Here is a 19128-nt window from a genome sequence, read left to right on the forward strand (position 1 = left end):
TCCACCTGTAGATGCAGGCATTGGCGAGCGCAACTAGCAAGTCCCATATTGGTGCATTATGCCCTGCCCACACACATAATGCACCATATGCCCAACACCTGGACTTAAGCTGAGACATCATAGGCAATGTCTGTCTGGGTAATGTCAGGGGGTCTTCTTTCAAGAATTGTTCTGCCAAATGGTAGCATTACCCGTTTTGAACAGTGCCCACATCACTACCATGACAAACAAAAACTTTGCAGTAAAGGTAAGCAACAGTTCATCACACAATGTGATAACAAGACCCTTAATTTCTGGGATGATAATATCAGCACCACAGTGTACAATGTGACAACTACAGACAATGAACTGGTAGCTGCAATGGGAGACAAGAAGTTCCTAAGAACTATAAGGAGTTTCATCAGGACAGTTCCAACAACTGGGTAGCACCACTACACTTTTGTGCCTCTAAAAGTAAACACAGTGGCTGCGTTTGATGGCATGGCACAGTGGTGCAAATTGATGGCACAGTGGCTGCATTTGATGGCATGGCACAGTGACTGCATTTGATGGCATGGCACAGTGGGGACAATTGATGGCACAGTGGCTGCATTTGATGGGCACAGTGAGGCTACAATTTTTTTTCTTTTTTTCGTTTGCGCCCCCCCGAAAACTTTGAGCACCAGCCGCCACTGATCAAATTAGTTTCAGACCATTCCTGGAGGGTTTTGCCTCGGGAGGGTGTGAAAAGGAATGACTGGGCCATGTCTGTGATTTATTCTCTATCATGTGATTTATTCTCTGTCCTGATGTCTGTTATGACTTTCCTTTTTCTATCTTTCTTCAATTGTAATTATACCTGTTATAACTTGTGTGATGCATTTGCCTATATGTCTCAGTCTAATTCTCCCTGCTTGCCCTGTGTGATTCTGTCCTGGCTAACAGGTTATTGACGTGCTAATGTCCCCTCACTATTTCTAAAGCTTAATTGATCTATTGTGTTGTGTGAAGGAGATCTGTGTTTAAGTGGCTTGTGTTAATTATTCTGATTGCTTCATTGTGGTAATTATCTCTCTATATGCGGGGTCGAGCGGTCTAGTTAATGTATTCAGTACAACTAGTAATCAGCGTCCTTGATGTCATTGTCTAAAGAAAATGTGTTTTCAGCATCGGCTCCGTCGTGTCTGTCTAATCATCTGTATGGAAGCCCCAGTGTGAGGGGGGGGCGGAGATTTGTCATTGTAACAGTTTTGGAAATGACATATAAGCTGTGTGATATAACATTAAAGTCTGTCTTGTTCTAGCAGTAAGCCTGGACTAATGTGTGGCTTAATGGGCGATCTCAGGAATATTCCTCCTCGTGGAATATTGGGGTGATGTTCGTATGGAAGAAGGGAATCTTTGACGGGGATATCATACCGATACCGTCACAACTTGTATCATATGTAATCTGTCATTCTGATATACTATGTGCCTATGTGCCCTGAGCTGACTATGACTGGCTGGCTTGTCATTAGGGCAGTGACATCATGATTGTGGGGTTCGGCTCCTCTCTTTCCTCCTGCCTGGCGCACGTGGGCCGACCCCCCACATGGGGGCGGCCTACTGATGGCCTGGAGGGTCGCCACCAACCCAGGGGGCGACCTACCACACGGCCATATATGCGCTGGCAGGTGGGTATGGAGGGGGGATGGGATATCACCTTGCCCGGGTTCGGACATTTTTCCTTCCTGGGGGTTTATGCCCGTCATCCCCTCCATGCCATACCTGGGCCCACTATGGTGTAATTTTGATGCAATCACTGGGCATAAAAAAAACTCTGCCCATACACACAGCGTTGGTATTACCCTTTATCTCCTATGCGTCTATCTGTGGGATTTCCTTTTTGCAGGCAGTGCATTAATATATATATATATATATGTATACTCTGCATTTAGTGTAGATTAGATATTCAGTGTAGAATCTATATTCAGGCAGTGTAGATGTGGCTGTGGCCCCCCCGCTGTTGATACTGAAGCAGGTAACAGTAATTGGGCTAGAGAGAGAAGACCAACAAACGAGGTTGAAAATTCACCTTATCAGAGAGTGAACACTCCATCTCCACCTAGGAGAATAGGAAACTGGAAGTGCCAGACCAATTCTGAATTTAGCTGAAGGAGATTTGATTAGCTTTGCTGATGGTGATTCACCTGTGGTGGAGTCAAAAAGTTACATGGAGAAGGAAACACCATTGAGGAAGAAGAAGGTGAAAGTAATGTACTAAACTTCAATGCTGTTGATGAGTCTGGTCTTACCATTCTTAAATCGGGTCCATCTACTCCCTACTCCCTGCCCAGATTTATTGTCAGCAACTCATGACTTTACTTCTATGAAAAGTCCTGAGAGAACTTTACTTCCATAAAATGCCCTGAAAGGAACTCTACTCTTGTGGAAAGTCCTGAAAGGAACTCTAATCCCAAGAGAAGTCCTGAAAGGACTCTCACACAACGATTGGAAGCTCATTCTCCTGTTAGACCTAGGAGAAATATACGCCCTCCAAGGAGACTCACCTAAGACACGCTGGGAGAGAACTCTGATAAGTTAATTCCTACTATTCAAAGACCAGTCCCCACATTTGACTCTGCTACCATCATTTGGGTAGAAGGCCTTTATGTGACCTCTGACACCACTAAGAGGGACACGACTATTACCCTGGCCTGTCAGAAAACTGATTATGAGTTAACTGAAAATGTGTTTCAGCAGAATTGAATAATGGTTAGAGTTGATTAACCCTTTTCTTCTAGCAATAGTTTAAATATTCCTGCCCTCTGGGGACCAAATATTTTTATGTGGGGGGAGGATGTAGCCAAGAGCTTGATATCTACAGTCCCTATTCCTGCAATCAGGAGACACTGTGTTGTTGCAGGGGGAGCTATTTCCCTCTACTGATGACTTGATGCTGACCTGTTAACTTCTTAATCAGAGACACGCCAGAGTAAATCATCTTGGGACATGTAATCAGTATGGATAGGATTCACCGTGGCTGAATGATGTGGAACTACAACTACCAGCTGGTTAATGGGGAAGAGCAGACTGCTGGGAAACTATTATAAGAGGGAGGGATTGAGGCCTGGCACGCTCTCTTGGGACCCGGCGTGGATCTGTATGCAGGGAATCTGTTACAGTGCGGGCTTTAGCTGAGTCGCGACCTTTTTTGCAGAATTACCCAGCGGATATCTGGAGGGACATCTGCAGACAGCTCCCTAGCTGTTTGTTGGCAGCCTGGAGGCCTCTCCAGTCCCATCTATCCTGCAGTTATACAGATTCAGGTGAGCCATAGTGCAGTGCGGTGGAGGCCGAAATTCATCCCTTGAGCCACATTCATGAGAGATCATCATCATCTTCATAACTGTCATCATCATCGCTATCTCTTGTTCCAGTGTAGTGAGCGGGCAACAGCCTAATCTTATAGACAGTGGCCCAGATTCAAGAAGCACTTGCGCCCGTGCAACCATAGGTTGCGCGGCGCAAGTGCTTACTTGCTCCGGTGTAACGAGTGCTCCTGATTCAGGAACCTCGTTACACCGACTGCAGCCTAGGATATGACAGACATAAGCCTCCTTATGCCTTCATATCTCAGGCTGCATTCTTGCGTTGGCCGCTAGGGGGCGCGGCCATTGTGATCGGCGTATAGTATGCAAATTGCATACTACCACCGATTCACAAAAGTTGCGCGGGCCCTGCGCACGCAAGGTACGGAGTTTCCGTACGGCGACTTTAGCGCAAGGTTGCTCCTGCCATAGCAGGGGCAACCAATGCTAAAGTATAGCCGCCCTTCCCGCTCGTGAAATTTAAATTTCACGTCGTTTACGTAAGTGATTCGTGAATGGCGCTGGACGCCATTCACGTTCACTTAGAAGCAAATGACGTCCTTGCGACGTCATTTGAAGCAATGCACGTCGGGAAAGTTTCCCGACGGAGCATGCGCTGTTCGCTCGGCGCGGGAGCGCGCCTAATTTAAATGATTCCCGCCCCCGGCGGGATCATTTACATTAGGCAGCCTTACGCCCGGCTATTTAGCATATCGCCCGCGCAATTTACGGAGCTACTGCTCCGTGAATCGCGGGCATTTCAAAATATTTGCGTGGGCGCAGAGCAAAACTCGTTGCCCTTTGCCCACGCAAATATTGCACGGATCTACCTGAATCTGGCCCACTGAATATAGACATCATTGTCTCCTGCACTCCTTGTCAGCTTTAGTATCAAGGATCTAGATTACACATCATAGACACTATATACTGTACAGACATCTTTGCTTTCAATGGTTCTGCTGTTGCTTGTAGCTCTACAAAATGTAACATCTTTAAAGCAGTGATCACTGTGAATCCAGATACAGTTTAATTTACCTAGGAAGATTGTTTGCTTTCTATTATCAACTTATTTACCATCCCAAGTTCTTTGCATGCCATCAAACATTAAAGAGCTAGCTGAAGATTACCAGGATTGCCACACAGCAACACGGAACAACTTTCACCTCCCTCCCCACTTTAGGGATTTATTTAATTAAAGTTAATAGAGTTATAATTTGCCAAGAACTCTCTGAAACAGCAGGTTGAATTGCAACATAGTTCTCTTTGCTAAAAATTGTATTTGTTATTTACTGTTCTGCATTTATTGTTTAAGGAGCAGTAGAGAGGGGTCTGACACTCATAAGAGCCATTCCACTGCTCTACTCTAGCCTGTTCACATAGACATTATATATGCTTAGTTGAGCACAGGGACTAAGGTGTCCATTGCTGAATGTTTAAATCTCATTAGTGATTGTTATTTAGTTATTAACGACATTCCTGTGTGAGACAACATTTTAAGGTGTCAACTTGAGTTGACACCTTGATTTCTTTTTTCCTTCCATCTCAATAAGTAACTTTTGCCAATTTAATAAATTATTGTTGTCATTTGAAGGGGAAAGGGAAAAAATGTATGAACTCAGGGTGTCAGAGGTGGCAGAGGACTCAACCTCAAGAGAGCAGTGCTACACTAGCAACATGGCCTCTAAAATGAATAAGGTTTATTATATTTTTTATTGTTTATTTCCCCCTCTTGACTGTATATATATTGCACATTACACACTGTATACATGTATATTTATGCATTGTTATGTGGATGTGGATGCATGTGGATACATATGTAGATACAAGTTGCTTAGACATTCTGATATATATATATATATATATATATATATATATATATATATATATATATATTTGTTTTGATGCATTTTTATATGTTCTACAGATGAAATATAGCTTGTATAGTTTGCTTTAGGGGTAACCTATAAAATAGTGATCATGGATCAACTTTTTAATAGGCAACGATGTTGTTATAAGGTACGATAGAAAGAAGGATGTACAATAAACCATCTCAATTTTAAAAAGTTAAGGTGCACTCATTAATTTCCACCCTACCACCAACATCTCACCTCTATTATAAAGAGAGAGATTAGGGTTTGTTGATGAGGCATTATACTGAATGTAACATACAGCCCTAAAAAGTTTATTCAAGAAAAAAGGATCCTGGGGATGTGTCACTTTCTTTAATTGTCGAACGATATTTCCTGGGGAAAAAGACAAACCCTGTTAGCCTGCGCCTGTGGCCAACATGGATAGCCAGGAAAGTACTTAGAAGAAGTGGATGTAAGATTTTTAAATCTTTCAATACACATAATAAAGTGGTAGTAAGCCTCTGAAATGAAAGTGAAAAAGAGCATATTAATTTAGAGTGTGTACTAACCACAATTCAAAGCACCAAGTGCGATTTCTATCTCCTCTCTCTTCCCTCTATTATCTGCATTAGTCGCTTCTGACAAGTTATGCTGACACCACAGAATCCTAGGAGACAGCCCCTTCCCCCTACAGCACTCAGAAGGTGACTGACAGCCTCTATGAGACTGTGTAGGGAGGGGAATGCCCTTTGAAACAAGTATTGCACTGCTACAGGTTCCTGTAATATTTGATTTAAAGATACCACGGTCACTGCACCAGCTACACGCTTTTTTTTAGCACCTGCCTCCTGGGCCGGGCCTTTTGGCTAGGACCGGAGGAATTTTTTATTCCTGGCCGGAGGGACTGGTCATTGTATACCACAATGACCACTTCTTTCACTCTACTCTCCACTATCCCTTTCCCCCACTTTATTTTATTTATGCCTATGTTTGTCACTTTTTGTCTTTTTTTGTTTGTGCACGTTTTGTCTCACTGTGTGACTGTAAGGGTGCCGGTCCTCGGGCCAGCCCTGAATGTCTTGGGAGTGGGTGGACATGGCCTTCTGTCTTAGTTCACCTGCTCTCATGGGGTCTCCCTTCGGGGGAGCCCCACTTAGTACTGGGAGGGTTCTGTTTCGGCAGTCCCTCCAAGGAAGTTGGGTCTGTGTTGGCTTCGGTTGCTCGGACCACAGTACCTTAGTCCCTGTTTGGAGCCTAACGCCCCGGGGGATCAGGGTTTTGGGTCCCTTCTTCACAAGAGGACCACTTGATGTTGCACCCGTCTGCACGTTTTTGTGAACACTCTTTATGTGTGTGCACATTTTTTCTGCACCGGGTGGAGTTTTTTGGGTGTGTTTACACGCCATAGGCTTTTAAAAAAAAAAAATTAGTATGACTCTAGAACAGTTTTGGAAGCCTCACAAATACATAGTCCACTGGAAAGGCTGGCAGAATGGTATAAATCAGCAAGGTGTAGGTTTGTTAATTATATGCAGGAAAATACAGCCATTTGGCATGACATGATTAATCGTGTCTTAAATAAGGCCTTAATGGCAGAAACATTGACTTTTACTGGCTCAATTTCCCTACATACAATGAATAAAAATAGACCTTGCTGATTTATACTGTTTTACCAGATCATACTGTTTCGCCTGCCTTTCCAGTGGACTATGTATTGATGGAGAATGTTCTTTCCCTTTACTGAGGTCTCAGATTATACTCGGTTCTCTTCTCTGTGCCGTGCAGTGTGTGATGTCAGATCCCTGCCTCTTGCCTCCTGAAGCCAAGAAAAAGCATTTGAGGTTGGTGTTTTAGTAGGCTGTAGAAAAGAGAGGGCTTCAGATAAACAGATACAACTTAGATATGAGGATTTGTTTTATCTCTGTGTATCACCTGAGGCTAGTTACTGCAGTAGGGATATGTAAGGATTTACAACCACTTTAAGGATTTTATCTTACAGACTTAAAGATGTTTAATTTTTTCTGGCATAGGAGTAGTTATTTGACTTGATTTTATACATTCCCTCTGATTGCTTGCTCTGGTTACATGGATGTTTTGGTGATTCATTTAAGGAATTGAATGTACATATTGAAACATTGCTTGATAAATACTACAGGATATAGCCACAAATTTTCTTCATGCTGTATACCAGGGATATGCAATTAGCAGGCCTCCAGCTGTTGCAGAACTACATGTCCCATGAGGCATAGCAAGACTGACAGCCACAAGCATTAAACCCAGAGGCAGAGGCATACTGGGACTTGTAGTTTTGAAACAGCTGGAGGTTCGCTAAAATCCCTGCTGTTTACTGTATTTTGCTACAATGGAACAGAACGAGCAAATGAAAGTGAGTGTTGTGGTTTTCCTTACTTATATGTCTTGTGCCAACCAGTACTGTGTCAAGTGTCCTGTGCCATAAAACACAAATATACTTATAATTTATAAAAAAAGGTACAATTATAAATCTTATAATATCCTATCAACCTTGTGAATTTGTTTTGTGTATTAAAAGATAAAAGTGTTTTCTCATTGACAGCAATCTTCAGTTTAGTCATTATTAATTGTTAAAATAATCACTTGTATGGGAGTTCCTTATATGATTTTACAACTGACTTTCTACTGGTAAACTTGCTGAAGTCCCCATGTTGGAAATTATTGTTAACATTGGAACCATAGTTTGCACTCAAATATAAAGAAGCCACAAATGATTTGTTAAGAATCTGTAGTTTTGACAAAGTATGAAAGCTTTTAAACTTGCATACAACACTTACAGGAATGATTAAACACGTTTTTAGAATGTGGTACACCTGACAGTTCACAGCTATAAGTTAAATCTTAAACTCCTTGATTTTTTGGTAGCACAACATTCACATGACTATGCAATCATATTGTACACATTAACCTTTAAAGCCCAGTTGTGGTTTTCCCACTTTTTTCTCCTCGTCTTTTTTCGGCATGAAAAAAACAACGTTTTTAAAAACGTCATTTAAAATCATCGTGTGTGGGCTTCACATCATTTTTCGGCTTCTGAAAAATTTTGTTTATCGGGTTGTAAAAAATGATCGTGTGTGGGCTAAAACGACGTTTTAAACCCGCGCATGCCCAGAAGCGAGTTATGAGACGGGAGCGCTCATTCTGGTAAAACTACCATTCAAAATGGAGTAAGCACATTCATCACGCTGTAACAGACAAAAAAGCGTGAATCGTCTTTTACTAACACAAAATCTGCTAAAAGCAGCCCAAAGGCGAATAGAACTTCCCCTTTAGAGTGCCGTCTTACGTGTTGTACGTCACCGCGCTTTGTTCATCATTTTTCAAAAACGATGGTGTGTGGGCAACATCATTTTTAATGATGAAGTCGGAAAAACTTTGTTTTTTGGACATGCTGAAAAACGTCGGTTTTTTTTCATGCCGAAAAACGACCATGTGTACGCGGCATTATAGTTCCCTACATGTTATGATTTGTAACATTTTCCTTGGAAATACCTTAAAAAATTTGCTCTCTGAGTAAAATACCCATTTCTGCCCTCCCACTCCAGTGTTCTACAATAACAGAGCAAAGTAATGCCACGTACACACGATCGGTTCATCCGATGAAACCGGACCGATGGATTTTTTCATCAGATATCCGATAAAGCTCACTTTCATCAGTCTTGCCTACACACCATCAGTTAAAAATCCATTTGTGTCAGAACGCGGTGACGTAAAACACAACGACGTGCAGAGAGAAATTAAGTTCAATGCTTCCGAGCATGCGTCGACTTGATTCTGAGCATGCGTGGATTTTTGACCGATGGATTTCCCCACAGACGATCATTTTTTCCTATCCATCAGAAAATTTTAAAACAGGTTCTACGTTTTTTTCACGGATGGGGAAAAAAACGATGGGGCCCACATCGGACCGTTTTCATCAGACGAACCGATCGTGTGTACAGGGCATAAGGCTACATTTGAATGGTTGACTAGCCCTGGTGTGAATGACAGCAGCACTTTGTGTGTATCTGGCAGCAATCCCCGCAGGAATAGCTATAGATAGCTGTGGCCACCAGTGACCTGTCATTGAAGTGTATAGGGCTTGGCGGCTGCAGCTAGCTGCTCACAGGTGGCAAAAGTTGCTGCAGGAATCACCAGATCCCTGCCAGTGTCATTTGCACCAGGTCTGGTCGTCCATGGGAATTTCGCCGTTACCTCCAGGACAAGTGACTTATGAGGCAGAACAAGATAGAGGGTGCACCTGACCAGTTATTTCACTGAGTATTGAGTACTTTAAGTCTAACTCTGGTGCCAATGAACTGCACAATCATGTTTTGACACTCTGCACAACAACTGTAACAGGAATGTGAAACTAATAATATGAAAATGGAGGTTGATAGTACAATGTCCATCAAACTGCACAAATCTTTTTTCTGTGATTTTAAAGAAGCTTTAAAGAGCTTGGGCTATGTGTATACCATAATATCTACCACTCAATATCTATACAGCCTATTTTTCATTTAATAATAATTAATAACTATTATAAACAAAATGGTTATGCGGTTTTAAAATAGAGTACTTTCCTTTCTGTAACATATAACAATACCACCATATACTTTAATCAGAACAGAGCTGTTCATGAATATGAGGCAGTCTTGAAAAAATCTCTAGGGTACTAGCTACTAATAATGCAGGTATAGCACTATGTTCAGAGACACAAACTTGCTATCAATGGCTGTAGAGAGGGGAGTTTAACACATCAGTTATGCTCAGTAGGGAGACATGTCTAAATTATTGCCTCCCTTTCCAAAACAGGCTGTATAATGAATGAATGAATGAATGAATGAATGAATGAATGACTTGTATAGCGCAACGCATGCGAATTGAATCGCCTCTGGGCACTTTTTCCAGCCAGTATCTGCTTGGTTGGTGCGGTCATTTTTACCCCGTAGGATCATGTGGTAGCCTGGTAATAGCAGTGACGGAAGCACAAGCTGATTTAATATTGACATACATAATTATGGAACAGGACTTTAAGTCCTTTTCAATGAGCTTGTGCATAACAGATTTGGGGATTGCTAAAATCAAAAGTCAAAATTTTGCAAATGTAAAATGTTGTTGATGTTAAAAATATATACATTTACAATATATACAATATATACACTTTCTTTAATTGTCGAACGATATTTCCTGGGGAAAAAGACAAACCCTGTTAGCCTGCGCCTGTGGCCAGCATGGATAGCCAGGAAAGTACTTAGAAGACGTGGATGTAAGATTTTTAAATCTTTCAATACACATAATAAAGTGGTAGTAAGCCTCTGAAATGAAAGTGAAAAAGAGCATATTAATTTAGAGTGTGTACTAACCACAATTCAAAGCACCAAGTGCGATTTCTATCTCCTCTCTCTTCCCTCTATTATCTGCATTAGTCGCTTCTGACAAGTTATGCTGACACCACAGAATCCTAGGAGACAGCCCCTTCCCCCTACAGCACTCAGAAGGTGACTGACAGCCTATATGAGACTGTGTAGGGAGGGGAATGCCCTTTGAAACAAGTATTGCACTGCTACAGGTTCCTGTAATATTTGATTTAAAGATACCACGGTCACTGCACCAGCTACAAGCTTTTTTTTAGCACCTGCCTCCTGGGCCGGGCCTTTTGGCTAGGACCGGAGGAATTTTTTATTCCTGGCCTGAGGGACTGGTCATTGTATACCACAATGACCACTTCTTTCACTCTACTCTCCACTATCCCTTTCCCCCACTTTATTTTATTTATGCCTATGTTTGTCACTTTTTGTCTTTTTTTGTTTGTGCACGTTTTGTCTCACTGTGTGACTGTAAGGGTGCCGGTCCTCGGGCCAGCCCTGAATGTCTTGGGAGTGGGTGGACATGACCTTCTGGCTTAGTTCACCTGCTCTCATGGGGTCTCCCTTCGGGGGAGCCCCACCTAGTACTGGGAGGGTTCTGTTTCGGCAGTCCCTCCAAGGAAGTTGGGTCCGTGTCGGCTTCGGTTGCTCGGACCACAGTACCTTAGTCCCTGTTTGGAGCCTAACGCCCCGGGGGATCAGGGTTTTGGGTCCCTTCTTCACAAGAGGACCACTTGATGTTGCACCCGTCTGCACATTTTTGTGAACACTCTTTATGTGTGTGCACATTTTTTCTGCACCGGGTGGAGTTTTTTGGATGTGTTTACACGCCATAGGCTTTTTAAAAAAAAAAATTTGTATGACTCTAGAACAGTTTTGGAAGCCTCACAAATACATAGTCCACTGGAAAGGCTGGCAGAATGGTATAAATCAGCAATGTGTAGGTTTCTTAATTATATGCAGGAAAATACAGCCATTTGGCATGACATGATTAATCGTGTCTTAAATAAGGCCTTAATGGCAGAAACATTGACTTTTACTGGCTCAATTTCCCTGCATACAATGAATAAAAATCTACCTTGCTGATTTATACTGTTTTACCAGATCTTACTGTTTCGCCTGCCTTTCCAGTGGACTATGTATTGGTGGAGAATGTTCTTTCCCTTTACTGAGGTCTCAAATTATACTCGGTTTTCTTCTCTGTGCCGTGCAGTGTGTGATGTCAGATCCCTGCCTCTTGCCTCCTGAAGCCAAGAAAAAGCATTTGAGGTTGGTGTTTTAGTAGGCTGTAGAGAAGAGAGGCCTTCAGATAAACAGATACAACTTAGATATGAGGATTTGTTTTATCTCTGTGTATCACCTGAGGCTAGTTACTCCAGTAGGGATATGTAAGGATTTACAACCACTTTAAGGATTTTATCTTACAGACTTAAAGATGTTTATTTTTTTCTAGCATAGGATTAGTTATTTGACTTGATTTTAAACATTCCCTCTGATTGCTTGCTTTGGTTACATGGGTGTTTTGGTGATTCATTTAAGGAATTGAATGTACATATTGAAACATTGCTTGATAAATACTACAGGATATAGCCACAAATTTTCTTCATGCTGTATACCAGGGATATGCAATTAGCAGGCCTCCAGCTGTTGCAGAACTACATGTCCCATGAGGCATAGCAAGACTGACAGCCACAAGCATTAAACCCAGAGGCAGAGGCATACTGGGACTTGTAGTTTTGAAACAGCTAGAGGTTCGCTAAAATCCCTGCTGTATACTGTATTTTGCTACAATGGAACAGAACGAGCAAATGAAAAAGTGAGTGTTGTGGTTTTCCTTACTTATATGTCTTGTGCCAACCAGTACTGTGTCAAGTGTCCTGTGCCATAAAACACAAATATACTTATAATTTATAAAAAAGGTACAATTATAAATCTTATAATATCCTATCAACCTTGTGAATTTGTTTTGTGTATTAAAAGATAAAAGTGTTTTCTCATTGACAGCAATCTTCAGTTTAGTTATTATTAATTGTTAAAATAATCACTTGTATGGGAGTTCCTTATATGATTTTACAACTGACTTTCTACTGGTAAACTTGCTGAAGTCCCCATGTTGGAAATTATTGTTAACATTGGAACCATAGTTTGCACTCAAATATAAATAAGCCACAAATGATTTGTTAAGAATCTGTAGTTTTGACAAAGTATGAAAGCTTTTAAACTTGCATACAACACTTACAGGAATGATTACACACGTTTTTAGAATGTGGTACACCTGACAGTTCACAGCTATAAGTTAGATCTTAAACTCCTTGGGCTAGATTCAGGTAGATTTAGAAAGGCGCAGCGTATCAGAGATACGCTACGCCGCCGTATCTTACCTGGCTCTAAGTCAAATCCAGGAAGATTTTGCGCCGTAAGTTGCCGTGGCGTAATGTATCTCTCGGCGCGTAATTCAAATCGGCAGGTAGGGGCGTGATTCATTTAAATGAAGCGCGTCCCCGCGCTGATTGAACTGCACATGCTCCGTTTGGAAATTTCCCGCTGTGCTTTGCGCGAAATGACGTCGCAACGACGTAAATTTTTGAACTTAGACGTGACTTACATCCATCCCTATTCACGGACGACTTACGCAAAAAAAATAAAAATTTGACGCGGGAACGACGGCCATACTTTAACATGGCAAGTCTATCTATACGCCCCAAAATAGCAGCTTTAACTATACGCCGGAAAAAGCCGGCTAGAGACGACGTAAGAGAATGCGACGACCGCGCGTACGTTCATGGATGGTTGGAAAAAGCTCATTTGCATACCCGACGCTGAAAACTACGCGAACTCCACCCAGCGGGCGCCGAAGTATTGCATCTAAGATCCGAAGGCGTACAAAGCCGTACGCCTGTCGGATCTTACCCAAATGCCGTCGTATCTTGGTTTGAGGATTCAAACTAAAGATACGACGCGGGAAATTTGAAAGTACGCCGTTGTATCAGTAGATACGCCGGCGTACTTGCTCTGTGAATCTGGCCCCTTGATTTTTTGGTAGCACAACATTCACATAACTATGCAATCATATTGTACACGTTAACCATAAAGAAGCCACAAATGATTTGTTAAGAATCCGTAGTTTTGACAAAGCCCAGTTGTGGTTTTCCCACCTTTTTTTCTCCTTATAGTTCCCTACATGTTATGATTTGTAACAACATTTTCCTTGGACATACTTTAAAACATTTGCTCTCTGAGTAAAATACCCATTTCTGCCATCCCACTCCAGTGTTCTACACTAACAGAGCAAAGTAATGCCACGTACACACGATCGGTTCATCTGATGAAAACGGACCGATGGATTTTTTCATCAGATATCCGATAAAGCTGACTTTCATCAGTTGTGCCTACACACCATCAGTTAAAAATCTGTTCGTGCCAGAATGTGGTGGCGTAAAACACAACGACGTGCAGAGAAAAATGCAGTTCAATGCTTCCGAGCATGCGTCAACTTGATTCTGAGCATGCGTGGATTTTTGACCGATGGATTTCCCCACAGACGATCGTTTTTTCTAATCGGTTTTTTAACTATCAGAAATTTTTAAAACAGGTTCTAAGTTTTTTCACCAATGGGAAAAAAAACGATGGGGCCCATACACGATCGGTTCGTCCGATGAAAACGGTCCATCGGACCATTTTCATCAGACGAACCGATCGTGTGTACAGGGCATAAGGCTACATTTGAATGGTTGACTAGCCCTGGTGTGAAAGACAGCAGCACTCTGTGTGTATCTGGCAGCAATCCCCGCAGGAATAGCTATAGATAGCTGTGGCCACCAGTGACCTGTCATTGAAGTGTATAGGGCTTGGTGGCTGCAGCTAGCTGCTCACAGGTGGCAAAAGTTGCTGCAGGAATCACCAGATCCCTGCCAGTGTCATTTGCACCAGGTCTGGTCGTCCATGGGAATTTCGCCGTTACCTCCAGGACAAGTGACTTATGAGGCAGAACAAGATAGAGGGTGCGCCTCACCAGTTATTTTACTGAGTATTGAGTACTTTAAGTCTAACTCTGGTGCCAATGAACTGCACAATCATGTTTTGACAATCTGCACAACAACTGTAACAGGAATGTGAAACTAATAATATGAAAATGGAGGTTGATAGTACAATGTCCATCAAACTGCACAAATATTTTTTCTGTGATTTTAAAGAAGCTTTAAAGAGCTTGGGCTATGTTTATACCATCATATCTACCACTAAATATCTATACAGCCTATTTTTCATTTAATAATAATTAATAACTATTATAAACAAAATGGTTATGCGGTTTTAAAATAGAGTACTTTCCTTTCTGGAACATATAACAATACCAGTATATACTTTAATCAGAACAGAGCTGTTCATGAATATGAGGCAGTCTTGAAAAAATCTCTAGGGTACTAGCTACTAATAATGCAGGTATAGCACTATGTTCAGAGACACAAACTTGCTATCAATGGCTGTAGAGAGGGGAGTTTAACACATCAGTTATGCTCAGTAGGGAGACATTTCTAAATTATTGCCTCCCTTTCCAAAACAGGCTGTATAATGATTTGGAAACCCTGTGGTAGCCTGGTAATAGCAGTGACGGAAGCACAAGCTGATTTAATATTGACATACATAATTATGGAACAGGACTTTAAGTCCTTTCAATGAGCTTGTGCATAACAGATTTTGGGATGCTAAAATCAAAAGTCAAAAATGTTGCAAATGTAACATTTTGTTGATGTTAAAAATATATACATTTACAATATATACAATATATACATTTACATACATATATTTATAAATCCACAGTGTGCATAAATCTTAATACAAGCCTTACAAATACATTTATAACATAATCTAAAATATAAATTTACTGAACAATTAGGCAGTTCGTAATTTACGAATGGAAGTACCCTACAGTAACCAATCAAATTTCCCTTTAAACAGTTTAGTGGAGTCAGAACAATAAAAGCTGGTTGCTATAGGTGACATAACTTTGCACAGGTCTATTTGCCTTAATAAATATTAACCCTACTGCTATATTTTTAGTTCAGATTTTGAAATAACCTGTACATACATCTTCAAATAGTATTTTAGAAATCAATCCTTCTAAACAAACTGTCTCCTTTATCACTTTTAGTGCCAAAATGCTATGACAAAAATGTATACAATTAAACAATCCATGAGATGAGGATGTGATGATAGGATACATGGAGACAACTACCCACCAAAAGAAGAAAAGTTGTGATATAGATGGGAATTGTTGTCTTGAAGATTTATGTCTTCTTCCAGATCTGCAAGGAAATCCATCTTTTATGGCTTGGCAGGTCGCCTATATAGTTGATTAGCCTGGTCAACTGACATTTAGCATTGTCCCTGCTAGCTGCAGACTCTTGTAGGCGCAGGCAACGAACATATGGATTCCAGCATCTCTGAATACAGTCTGCTTTTGCCAGCAGAAGCTGCTGTGTAGAATGTAGCACAGAATGAACAGAGAATCTGCCAGCTCCTTGCACCACCCTCTGACTATAGTGACAACACATTCATTTAATAAAGGAAGCTGTCAGCGGAATACTAGAAGCTTGTCCTCAATGTATCAGAAAGGATTGTGATCAATGCAGACAACCATTTGTTGCACCAACCAAATATTTTTATTTTTTTTTTAATTGGAAAAAAAGAAGCATGAATAGAGAGAAAAGCAAATCTTTTCTAAAGGAACCCACTGGAACACAATCAATTTTAAGATTTGAAATCCTCTAGAGCCTGGGTGGAAGAATGCTTTTAAGTATATGCCTTTAGCTGTCAGCGTGAATTATAAGGAGCTGAAGGTTTTTGGGTGAGATTTAATATCGAACAAGCAACATTACCTTTGATTCAATTTTTTTCCCCCTTAAAACTAGGAACTGATTTTTGTTTTTCTTTTGTTGGCTTTTGAAGAAGCCTTTCTAATTAAACGTGGCAGTACCTACAGGCAGAGTGCCTTAGTTCAAAGAAGGATGCGCTGTCGCTTTCAGGTAATTAGAAGCATATTGGAAATAGGGAAGTGTGTTTTTTGCAGGATATATTAATCACACTAGTATTAGCATTAGAAGTAAGAACACAACCTAGGGAGAAAATCTCATTTTTTTTGTGATGGATTGGTTCTAAGTGGACCCTTACTAAAACCAGGGGGGGCATGCCCTGTTCTAATTAGCATGGCATTTAATTTACTGTAATCAATTACTGCCTTGGGACTTAAGCAGAATGATAACTTATTTGGTCACTGTAGGAAAGGTGTTGCATTAACCTCTTTGAGACTGTGTTCTCTAATAGCATACTAATAGTATGCACATTGGAGCAGGAGCCATTTGTTACTGAGCTGATGAAACTTGCAACTTAAAGCGGAGGTTCACCCTCAAAATAAACTTTTTAGTTAACCTATCTCCAGCCTTAATAAAGGCTTGTAGCGTTGTCATTTTTTTTAAATGTGGACACTTACCTGTCTTCAGCCTCACTTCCGGGTCTTCTTCCTTGCGGGGAGTGGGCGTGTCGCTACCTTTCCCCAACGGGGAGCTCTGCGCAATGTCTCCTGGGAGTGAGTGTTGATCCTCCCAGGAGATGATTGACGTGCAGGTAAAGAGCGTCATCGCCTTCCAAAAATATCCGACGGAGACTCTGATCTTTACGGCGCTATACGTCACCTGCGCCTGCCGTGTAGAGCTGACTGCGCAGGCGCCGTAAAGTGCCGAGTCCCCCTCGGATATTTTCGGAAAGCGATGACGCGCTTTACCCGCACGTAAATCATCTATGTGTCGTCTTAGGAACGCCTACTCCCCGGGGGAGCGAGAACCCGGAGGCCGGGTGAATAGAACCAAAAAAAAACGTAAGTACAGCTGAAAAAAAAGATGTAACTGTATATAGATTTTTTAGGGTGAACCCCCGCTTTAAACCAATATTTCTCAATTTTGTTACAGCAGAATGCAATATTAAACTTTTTTTTAACTTTTGGATAGAGTGGGGATAGAACCTCTGCCAGGGACAAATTGCTTTCTCTGTGCCAGCTGGGAAACGTTACCCTTGCTTGCCAATAGGGTGACCACAGAGGACTGTTTTTTTTTACAGGGTACATTTTATTCATGCTTCAAAGAAGTTTTACAGATACAATATCCATCACTTGCTTATACGAAGGATAACATTAACAGCATCCAGTCATAGCCTTGTTACATATGAGCAGAATACCGTGTTTCTCCGAAAATAAGCCCGGGTCTTATATTAATTTTTGCTACAAAAAACACACTAGGGCTTATTTTCAGGGGATGCCTTATTTATTTATGGTATGTACAAAAAAGTTTTCCCCCCTGTCAGCTCTGGAGTCAGTATTGTGAAATTCTGTAATCCCAAAAATAAACCTTTGTTTAAAGACCTTATAAAATGATGTAATCCGTTCTGTAAAAAGACAGCTGACATCAGCCGGGAGGAGAGGAGAAGAGCTCCGGTGGGTCACGTGAGCGCCCAGCAGTGCTGTAAATAAGGTATTTTCCACAATAAAGTTACAAAAGGGAGACACACTGCACATTATATAATCTTTTTACAGAACGGATTACATGTTTTTACAAGGACTTTAACTAGGGCTTATTTTTGGGGTAGGGCTTATATTGCAGCCATCCCAGAAACTCACGCTAGGTCTTATTTTCGGGGAAGGGCTTATTTTCAGAGAAACAGGGTATGTACATCATGTTATACACCTTCAGCATTTTATCAGTAAAACTAAACAACTGAAATAAACATAACATAACCCGTGTGATCAGTTTGTTTTCTACCACACTTTGATTACTCAGTAAAACTCTTTGCTATGTCTTTGTGTTCTTAGCCTTATGACCTGTAAACCTTGGATGGTTTTTCCGACGGAATTCCGCTCAAGCATTGACTTGCATACACACGGTCACACAAAAGTTCTCTGACCTTTCATCTGTCAAGAATGCGGTGACGTACAACACTAAGACGAGCCGAGAAAATGATGCGTCGAATTGTTTCCGAGCATGCATCGAAATTTTGCAAGTCTGAATTGCTACAGACGACCCGATTTTCCAATAGGAATTTTTTCCGTCGGAAAATTTGAGAACCAGCTCTCAATCTTTTGCTGGCGGAAATTCCGATAGCAAAAGTCAGATGGAGCATACACATGGTCGGAATTTCCGTTCAAAAGCTCACATCGGGCTTTTGCTGGCAACATTTTCGATCGTGTGTATGGGACATAAGTCGGTTCAGTACCAGACTGGCATTTCTCCAGATACAGATTTTATCCATCCACCCCCTATTTTCTCAAACTTTTTGGGGTATGCCCTAGCTATGTATGTTGTTTAGTAAATTGGCAATGCTTTATTAATGAGTTACACCCAGCTTTGGAGAGATGGAGGGATCAGGTCCCTCCATCTTAGAGCCCATGCTTTTTAGGCATAGAAAAAGACCAGCCGTAGTAGGGTTTTATGAGAGTTAGTTATCTCCTCCTACTCCATATCCCACAAAAGACATCTGGCTGGAGAGTAGATGTTTGGGAGGGCCCATCAGTCCTCCAAAAAT

At 41.4% G+C, this 19128-nt stretch overlaps 1 protein-coding gene across 1 annotated transcript in view; it reads right to left on the bottom strand.

Moving 5' to 3' along the window:
- The window catches only part of LOC120943505 (melanin-concentrating hormone receptor 1-like), a 50826-nt gene extending 34680 nt beyond the window's left edge, over positions 1-16146 (bottom strand). The window contains exon 1 of the mRNA XM_040356845.1: positions 15798-16146. Within this exon, the coding sequence (XP_040212779.1) occupies positions 15798-15879 (82 nt within the window). The 5' untranslated portion in view covers positions 15880-16146. The remainder of the gene's footprint in view (positions 1-15797) is intronic.
- Positions 16147-19128: the final 2982 nt, after the last annotated feature.

This window comes from Rana temporaria, chromosome 6, assembly GCF_905171775.1.
Source record: "Rana temporaria chromosome 6, aRanTem1.1, whole genome shotgun sequence".
NCBI lineage: Eukaryota > Metazoa > Chordata > Amphibia > Anura > Ranidae > Rana > Rana temporaria.